Source organism: Myotis lucifugus, unplaced genomic scaffold (assembly GCF_000147115.1).
Source record: "Myotis lucifugus unplaced genomic scaffold, Myoluc2.0 scaffold_711, whole genome shotgun sequence".
NCBI classification, from domain to species: domain Eukaryota; kingdom Metazoa; phylum Chordata; class Mammalia; order Chiroptera; family Vespertilionidae; genus Myotis; species Myotis lucifugus.
In genome coordinates this window covers 160,243-176,771 of record NW_005871759.1, presented here as the reverse complement: position 1 = coordinate 176,771, position 16,529 = coordinate 160,243, and the positions used below count along the sequence as shown (strand labels likewise).

At 44.4% G+C, this 16,529-nt stretch overlaps 1 protein-coding gene and 1 long non-coding RNA gene across 2 annotated transcripts in view; both read left to right on the top strand.

Moving 5' to 3' along the window:
• Nucleotides 1–337: 337 nt before the first annotated feature.
• On the top strand, nucleotides 338–15,744 carry LOC102431342 (zinc finger protein 260-like). The gene is made up of 3 exons (XM_014447770.2): nucleotides 338–462; nucleotides 10,054–10,177; nucleotides 11,134–15,744. The coding sequence occupies exons 1-3, from the start codon at nucleotides 460–462 to the stop codon at nucleotides 13,026–13,028; spliced, it is 2,022 nt and encodes a 673-aa protein (XP_014303256.2). The 5' UTR covers nucleotides 338–459; the 3' UTR covers nucleotides 13,029–15,744.
• LOC111823825 overlaps nucleotides 380–16,529 on the top strand; it is a 42,045-nt gene continuing 25,895 nt past the window's right edge. Inside the window, exon 1 of the long non-coding RNA XR_002826934.1 lies at nucleotides 380–444. This is a non-coding gene — a long non-coding RNA (uncharacterized LOC111823825). The remainder of the gene's footprint in view (nucleotides 445–16,529) is intronic.

Genomic DNA, 16,529 nt, shown 5'->3' with positions numbered 1-16,529 from the left:
CCTCCCCAGGCATCACTTGCTGGGCCACATCACCTTTATTCATATAATTCATAGGCTGAGATGCTAGTACTACACTGAGCTGTTGAGAAAACTACATTACCCAGACGGCACGGCACGCATGTGGGCGGGGTTAAAGGGCATTTCGTCGTCTGCGCATCCAGTTAGGGCGGGACTTCCGCCTTCCTCCTCACGGTGGTCATTTTAACTTTTTAGGTCTTTGTTCACAGACTCACAGGCTTCAGGGCGGCGCTGGTCGTGAGGAAGAGGAGGCCTGGGAGGCAGCGCGCCTGCCGTGCGGGGTGTGTCTGAGGCTCCTTGAGCCCAACAGCCGGAGATTGGGGTCCCCGTGCCTCCCGGACTCCTCTCTGCTCACAGCGTCCCCGCAGCCTGACCCCATTTCACCCTCCAGCCTTGGGGACCGGCCTCTCAGGTCCCGCCGCCCAGGTCCCAGCGCTCAGAATGGTGAGTCCCTCGTGGGTGACAAATGGCTGATGGGGGAAGAGGGTGAAAGGCTGCAGGGCCGCCTTGTAAGGACGTGATGGTGCGACCGAGCAGGGAGGACTCGGGAACCCGGGCTGTTGTGGGTGTAAAGGCAACAGAGAGACGAGGTGTGGTTTTGCAGGAGGAGCTTTACTTTCATTCTCAGAACGCAGGGGACATGGATGGTTGTGAAAAAAAGAGGGACATTTTCTGAGGCAGGATTCTAACTTTTCCTAACATTGCTCAGAGGAAGGACAGACTAGAACACAGAGGAGAGCAGCTGTGGACAGGAAGGAGTTTTCCTTTCATTCTCAGGACGCTGGGGCCATAGATGTTAGGGTCGCGGAAAGAGGAACACACTAGGGCCCAAAAGGGAGAAGAATTATGGATTTATTAGGCCACCTGGAAGGCTCGAAAACGGTCCTGTTGGGGGACTTGGGAGGCAGAAGCTGCTCCCAAGGCTGCCACAGCGTCACTTGTCTGGTTTTGCTGCTTTTCTGGGCCTGGAGCTGAAATGCAACTGAGGCCTAGATGTGATCTTTAGGGAGGAAAAGGTCAGGGGTCTTAGTTGCCTGACGAGTTATTTGCTAGGGGAGGGTAGGTTACCCTGGGGGCGAGGTTCTTGTTTCCCAGTTTTGCCCCTTGCTGGCATCCAGAGCTTTCTTGTAGGTCCTGAGACAGGATTAAAAAATAGGATAGAGCAGTGGTTAGGCCCCCTGTGCCAGTTCCAACCTCTGATGTGATGCCCAGGGTTATGAGGAGAGGGATTATCTGAACTGTGCTTTTGAGTCGGATATGGTGGGTTACGGGGACGGGTAAACACTGATTGTTGGGGGCTACATCTGCATTGGGTGAGCGATAGATGAGGGTAAGGCGGGGTCTGGTGGGCCCAATCTGGTGGCTGTAATAGTTAGGGGACTGAGCTCACATGATGAAATGTTCTGGGGATGGGCTTTAATCTGGAAAGGTGGAACCACGGGGTTTGCTCTGATAGTTTATCTGCAGTGGGGTGGTTAGGAGCACCTGCTAAGGGCCTTGCCATCGGGGCTGTAAATTATTTGATGGGTGGGTTTCCTTTGGGTCGGCAAACTCATTAGTCAACAGAGCCAAATATCAGCAGTACAACCATTGAAATTTATTTTGAGAGCCAAATTTTTTTTTTTTTTAAATATATTTTATTGATTTTTTACAGAGAGGAAGGGAGAGAGATAGTTAGAAACATCGATGAGAGAGAAACATCGACCAGCTGCTTCCTGCACATCTCCTACTGGGGATGTGCCCGCAACCCAGGTACATGCCCTTGACCGGAATCGAACCTGGGACCTTTCAGTCTGCAGGCCGACGCTCTATCCACTGAGCCAAACCGGTCTCGGCGAGAGCCAAATTTTTTAAACTTAAACTAGATAGGTAGGTACATTGTTATTAACTTAAATAGGGTACTCCTAAGGCTTAGGAAGAGCCACACTCAAGGGGCCAAAAGCCGCAAGTGGCTCGCGAGCCGCAGTTTGCCGACCACGGTGAGGACCCAGTCCCCTGGCTGTAGAGGCTTAGCAGATGTCTCCCTTAGAAGGTGGAGGGAGGGCTTGATTAGCATGTTCTCTCAGTAATTGTTGGAATAGATTTAAAATGGGGACATAGACTCCGAGAGGGTTTCTGTGGAAGGCAAGTTTCCTAATAAGAAGAGTCTTCCATACATGAATTCAAAGGGACTAAGAAAGGAGGGTGCATGGTGGGGGGATTGCTCTGTTGTGCATAAAGCCTAGCAGTAGGAGATCAGTTTAAGGTTCTTTAGTTTTGAGAGTTAATTTAGTTAGGTGGGACTTAACAAAGGAATTTCTCTTTTCTACCTTGTCTGAAGATTGGGGCTGGTGGGGGTGTAAATTCCACAGGATATTCAGAGTGGAGGAGACCTGTTGAGTTATTTGATATATGAAAGCAGGTCCATTATCTGCTTGTAATGAGGTGGGCAGGTTGGATCTGGGAATGATGTGCTGAATGGGAGCTTGTGTGACCTCAATGGACTGTTCAGACTCAATGGGGAATGTTTCTACCCAGCCTGAGAAGGTATCTACAAGGGTTAGGAGATATTTGTTCTTTCCTTTTTTAAAAATAGGAAGCATGTGAGTGAAGTCAATTTGCCAGACTTGTCCAGGGATTTGCCCCCTTGCCTGATGAGTGGGGAAAGAAGGAAGTCTAACCTGTGCTTGGGGAGATACTGAGTAACAAGTAGAACAGGTTTGGAGATATCTTGCAGTAGGAAGGCTAGGCTAGGACATGTGATGAGGGGTTGTAGGAGTTGTAAATGTATCCTATACATAGGAAACTTTTAATAGCCTGTAAGCTATCATAGGCCTGTCCCTGGGGCAGGATATATTTTCCCCGACAATTTTAACCATGGATCTTCCTGCATAGCCCCAAGAGCTACTAGGGACTGAAGTTCCTCTGGAGTGTATTCTGGTGTTACATGGGGTATAGCTAAGAGTTGGGGAGACAGGGGCTTCTCCTGAGCCACTGTCTTGGCCTCCTGTCTGCTCTGTTATTTCCCTGTATTATGGAATCTTTCCCTACTTTGTGTCCTTTGCAGTGTGTGTGTGTGTGTGTGTGTGTGTGTGTGTGTGTGTGTGTGTTTAATAGGAGGCATGTGAATGAAGTCAATTTGCCAGTCTTGTCCAGGGATTTTACGTTTAAGAAGGCTAGAAAAGGGGAGAGATGTTCCCAAATATCAAGCAGGAATACCTGTGAGGCTTTCCATGGTAGTGACAAGAACTGTTAATGAGCGCTGGAAATAAAGTGTAGGCTTCAACTTAAGGATGTAAGCAACAGGAGAGAATCTGGGAGGGGCTGCTTTAGCTTACTAGGAGAGAAGGGGTTCCTCTGGGACATCAGGGGTGATCAGGTCTTGACTCACAGGTTAACACAATCCTACCCATTCACAAGTAACCAGCTTTAGCCAAAAAGTAAACAAAGAGCATTTACATTTATGAACACACTTTAAACACACTCTTACTTTAATATGCCTTCCTCAAAGTACAAGAGACCATGCATAATAATAACGAAGAGCATGCAAATTAAAGTATGTCTAGCAATCAATATTTCAGTATTTTATTCTGTTTTAAAGTATTTAGATGTTTATCATTTAAACCAGCAATGCTCCAAAACCTTTAAGCTACCAAAGACTCTGGAAAAGCATGTGTAGGCACATGATGCTGGAGAAAAGACAAGGGGAGGAGAGAGCAGGCCCTGCAGGCTGTCCCCAGGCCTCCAGGCGCTTGGATTTAAAACTGCCACATTTTTCCTTAGTGATAACAGGCTCAGGTTTGGGTGGTAATGAGTTCAGCTTCTGATAGTAGCCAGACTTTTAAGTAAGCATTTCTAGTTTTGCAGCAAAGAAAGTTGTTCTTTGGGAAGGGGGTGAGGGGATGTCAGAAGGCGCGGAGGTGAGAGCAGTTTTCAGAGCATTAAAGGATCTAAAGGCTCAGTGAGGCGGGGGTCCTATCATAGAGTAGCTTTGTGAGAAGACTGAAGCTGGGAACTCAGAGGCAAGAGTACCCAGCGAGCCTGAGAAAGGAGAGTATTTCTTGTTCAGAAGGAAGGACAGTCATGGAGGAGATAAGGCATTTACCGTCTAAGGAATGGCACAGGTGTGTGGGGTGAGAGTGACACTGAGGTAGGTGACTGTTGTTTGGGACAGTCAGGTTTATGAGGGGATGCACTGTAGTCCTGGTTGGGCACTGAGGTAGAAAGAGGAAAGAGTTGATGGGGGTATTTAATAAGATAGAGTGTAGAGGTGAGGTGGCTAATGACTGAAACTAATCCGTCAACCGCCATAATAGAGACTGAGGAGGGGAAAAGGGTCTCAGTGAATTCTGGGAGGGCAGAATAAGTGGCCCCAGTGCCAATTAAAAAGGAGATTGGCTTACCTGCCACCACATTGTTACCCGAGGCTCTGTCCTGCTGACATAAGTCTGTGGAGCCCTCTCCGGGCCTGGACGGCTTCAGTCTTCGGTGGCCATTTCCAGGAGCTCTGGGAGCTTCAAAGCGGATCCATAAGGTGGCCTTGCTGGGCTGGCCGATGTCTGACCTGGAGGGGCCAGATTGCAGTCTGATTTCCATTGGCATTCCCTTCTTCACTGTGGGTAGGGCACAGCCAGGGGTCTCGGGTTTGAGCAGGACTTAGTCCTTCCTGGTTGCATTTGAAGCTTGGGCCCGGAAGAGGCTTAGCCCCTGACTCACCCTTGTTTGGAGGACCAGCACTTCATTTGGGGTTCTTGAGAGCAGTGGCTAGGAGCTGATGGGCCTTCGCCTGGGCCTCAGCCTTGGCCTGATCTCACCTTTGTTTTTGAATTGGGGTCTCCTCCTCTCTATTATTAAAAACTTCAGCGATCACATTAAGCGTGTCTTTTTGAGGCGTTTGTGGACCTGTGTCTACTTTTCAAAGTTTATAGTGTATGCCGGGGGCTGATTGGAATATAGAATGGCTGTTCAGATGAAGGGCTCCCTCTAGGGAGGTGGGTTCTAAGGTGGTAAATTTGTGTAAGGCTTCTGTGAGTCCAGAGAGGAGGAGAACTTGGTTTTGGTCAGGACCTTGAGTGATTTCATTAAGTTTGTCATAATTGACCGCCTTATGGGCAGCCTTTTGAGTTTGACAATGAGACAGGCTACAGAGCCAGTGCCCTGGAGAACTGACATGATAGCGCCATCTGTGTTGGCCACCGAGTCCTGTCTATGGAGGGCACAGCATGGTCCTGAGCTGCTAGTCAGATGTGCTCCTTCTCCTCTGGGGTGAGAGAGGACGACAGGATGACTCAGATGTCATGCCAGGTCAGGCCATAGGACTGGGCCCAGTACTTAACTTCCTTAGTAAAGGTGGTTGGGTTGGTAAAAAAATACCTGAGATGCCTCTCAATCTGTGTGAGGTCAGACATGGATAATGGAATGTATACCCAGCCAATACCCTCAGTTCCTGCTCCCACCCTCAGGTAGAATGGGTGTAGGAATAGAAGCAGTTGTTGAGGAAGGCAGTCTTAGAGTGGCCCGAGAGCAAGTGTTAGGTGGGAAAAGGCTGTATTGGAGCTCGAGTTCTTGGGATTTTGGCTTTCAGGAGCTGGGGAGAAGGTGGTTGCTGGTTAGGAGGGTCTGGATTTGGTAATCTACTGCAAGTGAGGGAAGGGTTGTGTAAGAAGATGGACGCTTATGGTCTGCTGGGTCAAAAGTACATTCAGCATCAGAAATGTTAGGGGTATGATGTTTTGTGTGAAAGAGAAAGGTCTAATGGATAGAGCAGAACTGAGAGAAAGGATTGAGACTGAAGAGTGGGAAAAGCCTGTACGTAGGGAATCTCTGACCATTTTCCATTGCCGTAACAGCAGTTATCTAAATTTTGCAATGTGTTAAAATTAAAAGTGCCATTTTTAGGACATTGGAACTTATCATCTATTTTATATTATGGCCAAACAGTGTTACAAAAAAAAAAAAAAATGAGGTTGTTGGGCATGATCTTCCCCGTGAGTGTGCAGAGGGAGTGTGGCTCATGAGAGAGGAAGGGTGAGTCACAGACCACAAACCCAGAGGTGACTAGGGCATGCATCCCCGCAGCTAAACAAATCACCATGGGAAATGAGAGATGACCTTCTGAACTTGGCGCCCCCACTCCAGAAAGACCCAAAGCTACATGGCTGAGGAGTCTTCCTTCTGGCCTAGCGCTAGGACTTTTAAGATGAGAGACTTTCGAGAAGTCAGTTTGAGAGAGTGGGCAGAAGACTTGAGATGAGTGAATTTGTGGATAGTCACTCACCTAGAGAAGATTGGCCGGTGTGGGATGGAGGGTCAGCAATGGAGAAGGAGAGGTTCCCGATCTGGCATAGTCATCGGCTGGCTCAGGATGGTTGATAAGGGAGGGAGGTCTAACCGAGGCCTGTAATAGAGTCACCCCAATAGAATTTGGAGGAAAGCCCAGGTTGAGCTGCCACTGCCTACTGCTCTCCGAGTAGCAAACTTTGATTGACCAAAGCAGAACCTTGGTTCCCCATCCCCATAGAACCCTCCCATGTTTTGCTATCAAATGTTAGGGTCACCGAAGGAGGATCGCACAAGACCAGAAAGGGTGAAGAATTATGAATTTATTAGGTCATCAGGGTATCAGATGGGCTGAGCCCCAAAATGGCACCAGCGCCCAAAGATGGGGAGTCAGATTTTTAATGGACTCTAAGGTGGGCTATTCCTGGTCAGAGAATTCTCTGTTTAGGTCTGCATTCTGGGAAATGTTGGAGGGGAGAGATAACAGTCTTAGCAAGTGGAATGTGGTCCAAGCAAGTAGAATGTCCATTGTGAAATGGCATAAAGGTAAGTTCCCAGGGGAGGGGGTATCTATTCAATTATTTGATCAGACTTAACAATAGATGGTTGTGAAAAAAGGGGGGGAACATTTTCTGAATTAGGGTTCTAACTTTAACTATCATTGCTCAGAGGAGGAACAGACTAGAAGACAGAGGACAGCAGTTGTGGACAGGAAGGAGAAGTCCTGTAAATGATAAGGTAACTGGCAAGAGTGAGCACTAAGCACTGAGCCCTGAGATAATACAGGCATCTGAAGGTCACCTGACCTATGGGCTGGGCAAGGGTACAGAGCAGCCTTAACCCCTAGATCCTGGCAGTGTTTGCCAGGCTCACAACAGACCATTTCCTTTCCACAAATTCCTGCAAATGCAGAATCGATTAGGTGTACAAGGTTTGTGGAACTTATTTCAGGGCCTGACAAACTTGTGGCCTCTGAGATAGTGGTGTCCTGGGACTGTCAGCCACTCTTGTAGCCCTTGGACCTGGGGACTTTGAACAGACACTAAGCCCAGAATCCTAAGGACAGGACTAGGGCTTCATGACGTGGACCTTGTTTTTAGAAACCAGTGTAATAAGTGGGAGGACTGCCAAGGCATAGGTTCCAGAATGTGCAGAGGCTTGGAGTGAAGAGTGAGCTGATTTAGGAACGTGCAGGTATGCTTTTTAAATATATATATATACATATATACATATATATATATATATACATATATACATATATATATATATATATATATATATAAACACACACACACACACACACACACACACACACACACACACAGAGTGGCCAGATTATTATGCGTTCAGAGATTATAATAATCTGGCCACTCAGTGTATATTATATACACACACACACACACACACACACACACACACACACTGAGTAGCCAGATTATTATTGTGCGTTCAGAGATCATTTGAGAGGATCCCTGAGTAAGATCTGCATAAATTTAATCCACTGTTGCCCTTCTGTTGTCTTGTACCAGTCTTGGCCTAACATTGACTATTCGCTGACGGCCACAATTCGCACGTTCAGACCCAGATTTTTGGCTGACAGTCCAGGCTTTAAACACTATCAACAGCTGCTCTGGAACATTTACCTAATTCAGCTGTTTTGCTGATACTCGCTCCATGGCTCCAAGTGCCAACAATCATCCCACGTTCAAAGGCTGTTAAATCTCGTTATTTACACATATCTTTAGAAAAAAATCACTTCTACTGTCATGGCAAACAAACTGCTTCCCTATTTATAATGGTCTGGCCCTCTAGCAACTTCAGCATGAAATTATAGCTAATTTGCCTACAAATGTCAGGTGATCATAATAATCTGGCCACCCAGTGTATATATGTTGATTTTAGACATAGAAAGGAAGGGAGATGGAGAGAGACAGAGAAACAGTGATGAGCAAGAAAAAATGATCAGTTTCTACTCCATGACTCCTATTTTGGATCTAGTCTACAACCAAGGCATATGACTTTACCAGTGCATGGGTCTATGCTCAACCAGCTGAGACACACTTCAACCAGGACTGTAGATCATTTCTACAGGCAATCATCGTCAGGTTGGTAATGGTAGTAGTAGCTCAGAAGGGTCAGTGTGAGCCTGAGGACTGGCTTTCCTGCTTTGGCCAGTATTTGTGGGTCACAACACAGCACAGGGACAGAAATTGTCCTGTACAGTGTCAGGGAGAGATCATGGTTTTGCAGTGGCCAAGACCTTTAGAAGATGAGTAGACCTGAGGTTAATTAGGAGGCGGAAGAGTTATTCAAATAAGATTAGACTAGGGGTGGTACATATTAATTTCTCTAAACACTCACCAGGATTTTTTATGACCATTGGTGTGGCCTGGCTGTGGGAATTTGCAGTCAGTCTTGTGGATTAGTTTAGAGGCTTGAGTGCTCGTCTGTGAGAATCAATGGACATGATGCAGAGGGCCATCGGGGCTGGGACTTGAGTTGGTTGTTAAGTGAGAGATGTTGGCAAGCATTCTCTGGACAACACATGCCGAGTAATAACTCAGAGGCCAAGCAGAGGACTATGGGGGCTGGGGCTGAGGGAGTGCAGGTGTGAGCCAGGTGTGGAAAAGAGTGATATGCACTTGAAGAGGGAATGTGAATTGATGGCCACAGCACCCTGACACTGACAGAAGAGTGAATGATGGGGAGTCTATTTCTGGTGGTGTCTGGATGATCCAATAAGGTGGATTTTAGGGTAATTGCATCTAAGGAGGGGTGTTTTGGTGTTACATTCAAGGTACAGAGCTTAGGTGCCATTTAACTGACCACCTGCTTTTTGGTGTTGGGGATGACACCCTGGTTAATAGTGAGATAGCATGCATCAGTGTTACCCAGGCTTCAAAATCTCCACTGGAATGGGTAAGGGAGAAGGGTAAGGGGTAAGAGATTATGAAGATGGTGGACTATAATTTTGGGGAAAAAAGTGATTAGGAAACAATTTGTCCTCATCACAGCAAATTTGCATCACCTTTGCAGTTGTGCTTCTGGGAATGAAGCTGTGTGAGAGAAGTGTTGTTCAAAGAACTCTGTGCAACAGGCAGTGCAGAGCTATGGTCTCAGCACCTTGTGATTGGGGTCAAGAGGGCGAAGTGGGATGCCGTGTATTTGGTGTCTTTGAGAAACAATCTGAGGGTATTGCCTGACAAGACCAGTATCCAATCACTCACACTATCTTTATGGCCAACATCTCTCTTTAACCTATGGTTTTGACACACTCTGTTGATAAAAGTCAGTGTAGCGTGCACAGAAGGTCCAGAGCTCAGGTATCTTTTATCTGCTCAAATGCCTTTATTTTATTTTTTTAAATATATCTTATTGATTTTTTTTACAGAGAGGAAGGGAGAGAGATAGAGAGCTAGAAACATCGATGAGAGAGAAACTTCGATCAGCTGCCTCCCGCACATCTCCCACTAGGGATGTGCCCGCAACCAAGGTACATGCCCTTGACCGGAATCGAACCCGGGACCGTTCAGTCCGCAGGCCGACACTCTATCCACTGAGCCAAACCGGTTTCAGCTCAAATGCCTTTAATATAGTGGGTAGACAAAATGTCAGTAGGAATATAAGAAGACAGTGGCTTTCATGGAATGAAGGCCTGGTATTTTCTCTGATGTGAAGAGTAGACAGAGCAGATGGATTTGGAGGGTCGGGAGCATGACAGACTTACAGTCATAGGAGTGAATCTGATCTTGGGCTGTTCTGTCCCCATTATGACAGGATATGAACTATGAGGACATGGCCATTTTCTTCTCTCAGGAGGAATGGGGGCTCCTTGATGAGGCTCAGAGACTTCTGTACTTTGATGTGATGCTGGAAGTGTTTGCACTTGTGTCATCTGTAGGTAAGACTTTGATGTTCTCCCAAGTGTCCTGAAGTGATGCCCTCTCTTCCTTTATTTTCCTTTCATAGCTTTCTCTCTCCCACAGCAAGAATATGGTTTCTGCTAAATTTCCCCACTGTCTTGTCAAATGAGCTGTGGCTGCCAGGGATGAGCTGGATGGAGAGTCCTGAGCAAAGAACTCCATGAACATCCCGCTAACCTGTGTTACCTCAAAAAGCATAGGAAACAGAGAGTCATGAATCTTGCAGTGAGTTTAAGTGTCCCACCTTGCACGTTCTCTTCATGGGAGGCTGACAGTGTCCACATGCATGGCTTCAACTTCTGCCTTTTTTCTCTAGATAGAGGTTCTTTGTGGTGAACTGTTCCATGTTGTGGTATTTACTTACATGAACAATAGGCTGTTCTTGTGAGACCTTAAATCAATTGTTTATCATATTCTCTTCCCTGAATACTAGAGCAATCTGTGTTGCTCTGGCCCAGAGCTGACTGCTCACCTCTTCATCACCTGTTCCGCTACACTGGTGCCTCTGCAGTATTCTGCAACATTGACTTGCATGTGTGTAATGAGGTGCACATACATGCTAATTAGTCCTCAAACCAGCTATGCCTTTATTGAATTTTACTTGGAGTAAGAACTGACCAATTCTTGTACAGTTTGTCCCTGTCCCCAGCAGACAAGCCATGCCAAATGCTGTTAGTAGAAGTATTAGCTGGAAATCCATATTCTCATCCATGTGGTGCTTGCCATGTTTGTGTCTTATTTCTGGTGAGGCTTCCCTATTTTGTGATCTTCATTAGCCCAGGAAGTCTCAAGAGCCTCTTATCAATCCTTCCTACACATCTCTTATTTTCAGACAATTGAATAGAAACAACTTGTGATCTGTAATACACTTTAGTAATGGGACTTCCTGTCACCACATTCAACATTCTTTTCTTTACCCTTTCTCATTTTTCAGGTTGTTGGCATAAAATCAACGGTGATGAGGCCTGTTCTGCTCAGAGTGTACCTATAAAAGGAGAGTCGCAGGTCAGGGCTTCTAAGACAGCTCCAGCCACCCAGAAGATCCCTCTGTGTAAGCGGTGTTTCTCTGTGTTAAAAGGTATTTTGCACCTGACTGGGTCACATGCCGGAGACTTTGAGCTGAAAGCCTTCTGTAGTGACACATGTGTTGGAGACTTCTGTTTCAGTGCAAACCTTCACCAGCAACAGAGGAATGAATGTGGAGAGGAGCCCTGGAAACAAGCTATGGATAGGGCCTCCTCAGTGAGTAGGTCCAATTTATTATCGTTGGTGCCTTCCACCAGCAGGCAGGTTGGGGAAGACTTGCAGTACAACTCAGAGCTTCTCCAGCACCAGGCCAAGGAGCTACACTGTGGCAGTGAGATTTCACAGCAATTTCTTCATGGAAATAGTCACCACCAGTGGGGTGAATGTGAAAACACTGCCAAACACAACCTGAAAGTTGTTCAACATCAGGGTGTATTTTCTGGAGAACTGATTTATGAGTTTAACAAATGTAGGAAAGTGTTTAGAAAAAACTTGAATGTCATTCGACATAAGAGAGTTCACACTGGAGAAAAACAGTATGAATGTAGTGAATGTGGGAAATTCTTCAGAGAAAGACCTGAACTCATTAGACACCAGAGAGTTCACACTGCAGAGAAGCCATATGAGTGTATGCAATGTGGGAAGTCTTTTAGCCAAAAATCCAACTTAACAAAGCACCTGAGAGTTCACAGTGGCGAAAAGCCATATGAGTGCTGTGATTGTGGAAAGTGCTTCAGTGATAAGGCTACCCTCAAACAACATCGGAGAGTTCACACTGGAGAGAAGCCATATGAATGTACTGAATGTGGGAAGTCTTTTAGCCAAAAATCCAACTTAACAAAGCACCTGAGAGTTCACAGTGGCGAAAAGCCATATGAGTGCTGTGATTGTGGAAAGTGCTTCAGTGATAAGGCTACCCTCAAACAACATCGGAGAGTTCACACTGGAGAGAAGCCATATGAATGTACTGAATGTGGGAAGTCTTTTGTCCATCAATCTTGCCTTATTAGGCACCTGAGAGTTCATAGTGACGACAAGCCATATGAGTGCTCTGACTGTGGGAAGTCCTTCAATGATAAGTATTATCTCAAACAACACCAGAGAGTTCACACTGGAGAAAAGCCATATGAGTGCAGACAATGTGGGGTGTCCTTTCGTCAAAGGGCTCACCTCAGAGAACATCTCAGAGTTCACACTGCAGAGAAGCCATATGAGTGTACGGAATGTGGGAAGTCTTTTAGCCAAAAATCCTACTTTACAAAGCACCTGAGAGTTCACCATGGCGACAAGCGATATGAATGCTCTGATTGTGGGAAGTCCTTCAATGATAAGTCTTATCTCAAACAACACCAGAGAGTTCACACTGGAGAAAAGCCATATGAGTGCAGACAATGTGGGGTGTCCTTTCGTCAAAGGGCTCACCTCAGAGAACATCTCAGAGTTCACACTGGAGAGAAGCCATATGAATGTACTGAATGTGGGAAGTCTTTTATCCAAAAATCTTACCTTATTAGGCACCTGAGAGTTCACAGTGACGACAAGCCATATGAGTGCTCTGACTGTGGGAAGTCCTTCAATGATAAGTCTTATCTCAAACAACATCAGAGAGTTCACACTGGAGAAAAGCCCTATAAGTGTACAGAATGTGGGGTGTCATTTCGTCGAAGGGCTCCCCTCACTAGACATCTCAGAGTTCACACTGGAGAGAAGCCATTTGAATGTACTGAATGTGGGAAGTCTTTTAGCCAAAAATGTCACCTTATTAGGCACCTGAGAGTTCACAGTGACAACAAGCCATATTAGTGCTATTGTGGAAAGTCCTTCAGTGATAAGTCTATCCTCAAAGAATACCAGAGAAGTTCACACTGGAGAAAAGGCCTATAGATATAGAGAATGTGGGATGTCCTTTCCTTGAAGGGCTCAGCACACTAGCCACCACAGAGTTCACACTGGAGAGAAGTGTTAAATGTGCAGGGAATGTTTTTTTTTTCTCACTTAGTATAACAACACTGAAGGTGACTCTTTGGGACTGTTTTTTCTGAATTTAAACCCATTTTAATGGAACATGCACTCTGATGTATTCCTCATCAGTTTCAGGTACAAGTGAGGCTTGAAGGAGCTGCATTGTACTTGATAACATGCCCAGACCTGCTAACCGATTGATGTCACAGCGAGCATTTGTGGCTGTAGATATTTCACTTATACCACCTGGCTCACCTGAAGAGTGTGCATCAGTCACAAACCCTGTGTGCTCAGGGGAAATGTATTCTGTGTTCCCACTTGTGCTTGAGAACATTATAATTACTTCAAGCTCTTGACAGGATCTTCCTTCCTTTCTGACTAGAGAATGCATCTGACCCAGGGTTTGTCCAGAGCACCCATCCTCAGCTAAGGAGTGCTACCACTTTCAGAGACATTGTGAGTCTCACGTTATGCTTTTATGAATTGTTTTAATTTCTAATTCACCAACCTGCAAATTGCTTACTGCCCTCTGTTCTGGTTTATGATCTTTAGTAAACATGTTTTTTCTTTTGTAGCTCTTATTTATTTTAAATTTCACTCTCTGGATGATTTGATACAAAAGTTGTGATCTATCATCATGTTGATATGAACACATATGGTGGGGTCCCAAACTTTCTGTGCTTTGGAAAGCTATAATAATGTCAGAAAAATCACTCTTTGTCCAATAATGGCTTATTTTATACCACTGACGAAGGCAATGAAAGAAAGTTTTTATAACTTTTGGTTCCAGTTTTCAGCCTGGTGCCTCTAATGTTGGTGAGGTCAGTGGTCCCCCAGAAGAGGAGTCCTTTTTTGTGCTTCTGTCATTGTTCTCACATTATCCTCTGATGAGTCTTTTTAGGTTCTAATTCACCAACTTACAAACTGCTTGCCATCCTCTGTTCTGGTTTATGATCTTTTAGTAAAGGTGTTTTTTGCTTTTGTACCTCTAATTTTGTGGGTTATATTCATTGCCTGGGATAATTTGAAAGGATAGTTGTGAACTGTCAAACGCAGTAGGGAACAGATATGGTAGGGTCCCAAACTTTCTGTGCTTTGGAAGGCACATAATAATGACAAAAAATCACTCTTTGTCTTATATTGGTTGATTTTCTATTGCTAACCAAGCCCTGTAACAAAAATCTGCATGGCTTTTTTTTTCTAATTTTTTAGCCTGGTGCCTGTATTATTGGTGAGGTCAATGATCACGTGGAAGAAGAGTCCTTTGTTGTGCTTCTGTGAACAATATGAATTATATTCTCTGTTCATAGTATGTCTTACATACTGCACAGGAGCCCTGAGCCATGATGTGTGAAATATCATAGGCTGGTTTCATTTGTAACACTGTGAAGTCCAACTAATATTGGGACAGACACTGTTTTCATAGTGAGTGGAAGAGATGGCAGTATATTGGATGAAAATTGCCTCTTCTGAACATTATCCATAAATGACTCAGTCCTGAAGCTTGTTTGTTCTTTTTGTAGCTGAAGTGATTGGTTGTGAAAAGAATCTCATGGTTTTAGGGATTCCCTGGGCCCCGCTGTGGTGTTCACCTCAAGGTTATCACAAGAGGAAAAACTCAAAGCTAAAGGAAGGATAATCGTATAATTAGTCCGAGGTTGTGTGTTTTGTGACAATTCAGCATTCCTGATCAATCTGATGGCAGTAGCCTTCCCTTCTGGACAGTATTTGCTGCCACAGAGGCAACAATGATTCTCTCAGGAAATGAGGAGAGAGATGGTCATGTGTATATAGAGTTGCCATCTTAATTTTCTAAGAAGAGAGGAATAGCTATGTTTTTATTTGGAACCACAATTAAGGCTTTTTCTACTAGGTGTACTGGGTAATAATGGTGGATTTTGTAATCAAAGAAAACACGAAAATTTCAAGAGAAATATCAAAAGTGTATGAATTTCATCAGCCTTTAGTTTTATATATTTTAAAATGTATTTTTATTGATTTTTAGAGAGAAGGGTAAAGGGAGAGAAACATCAATCTCCTGTCTCCTGCATGCCTGTTACTGCAGATCCACGCGGGCATATGCCCTGATCTGGAATCAAACCAATGACCTTTCAGTGAATGTGATCATGCCCAACAATATAAGACACAGTAGTCACAAGAGTTTATACTGTTATTATTTATTTACCGTTGTATTATTTTCAATACTAACAACTCTAACCTAGTTTTACAAACCCTGTATTTATTTCTTTCCCTTTTATTCTCTTCTGGATTCTCTACCCTCCATATAGCCATTGATTTACGTCCTCTTATAATAGATTAGTTCATATTTTTCATAATTTTATAGGCACTATAAGGTGTATAGTTTTTAACAAACTATGACTTCTTTCTTGCTACACAGGTATTTTTAGAATCAACAGTACTGTTTATGTAAATAGTTACTTTTTTATTGGTAATAATATTGTATTCTATGGATAACCACTCTATCCATTGATCTGTCAATGGTTTCGGTTATTTCCAAATTTGGGGTTTTATAAATAAAACTGCTGGGAATATTGCATTCAGTTCTTCCTACAGGTGTATGTTTTATTTAACTGTTACAGTGTCGGTGAATGTGTTACATTTTAAGATATGCAGATCTGTGATCTAAAATGGTCATTCCCTTTGCCTTCTCAGCCACCTACAGTAATGAAATTTCCAGGTTTTACATTGATGGTTATTTTTTTAAATAGTAGGCCAGGCAATGACTATACTGTTAACTTGTTTTTGCTTAATAACATTTCCCTAAGAATTCTTTTTTTAAAAATATATTTTATTGATTTTTTTACGGAGAGGAAGGGAGAGGGAGAGAGATTTAGAAACATCAATAAGAGAGAAACATCTATCTACTGCCTCCTGCACACCCCCTACTGGGGATGTGCCTGCAACCAAGGTACATGCCCTTGACTGGAATCGAACCTGGGACCTTTCAGTCTGCAGGCCGATGCTCTATCCACTGAGCCAAACCGGTTACCGCTCCCTAAGAATTCTCGATGGTGAGCATTTCTTCTTGCACAATTTACACTGTCTTTATCTCCTTTGTTAAAATGTCTGCTCAGGATCCTTTGCATACTTTTTAAGTTAATTTATTATTCTTACCAATAGGAGGACAGTGTAGCATCTTAGACATGTGTTTGAGTTTCACTCCTTCCTCACTGACTCAAGTGACTTCTTTGCCATATGGAACCATTGGTTTTCAAATCTAGATAGAAAATTGTTTTTCTCAACTTTTATCCTATGGACAATTAATAGCCACTCATGCCATACACTTATAAGTTTAATCTGCATAATTAATATTCTCCACCA

What these genes read in the sequence shown, in the direction of transcription:
- LOC102431342 (XM_014447770.2), top strand. An exon ending in TGCACTTGTGTCATCTGTAG is followed by an intron (nt 10,178 to 11,133) that starts GTAAGACTTTGA and finishes CTCATTTTTCAG; the next exon opens with GTTGTTGGCATAAAATCAAC.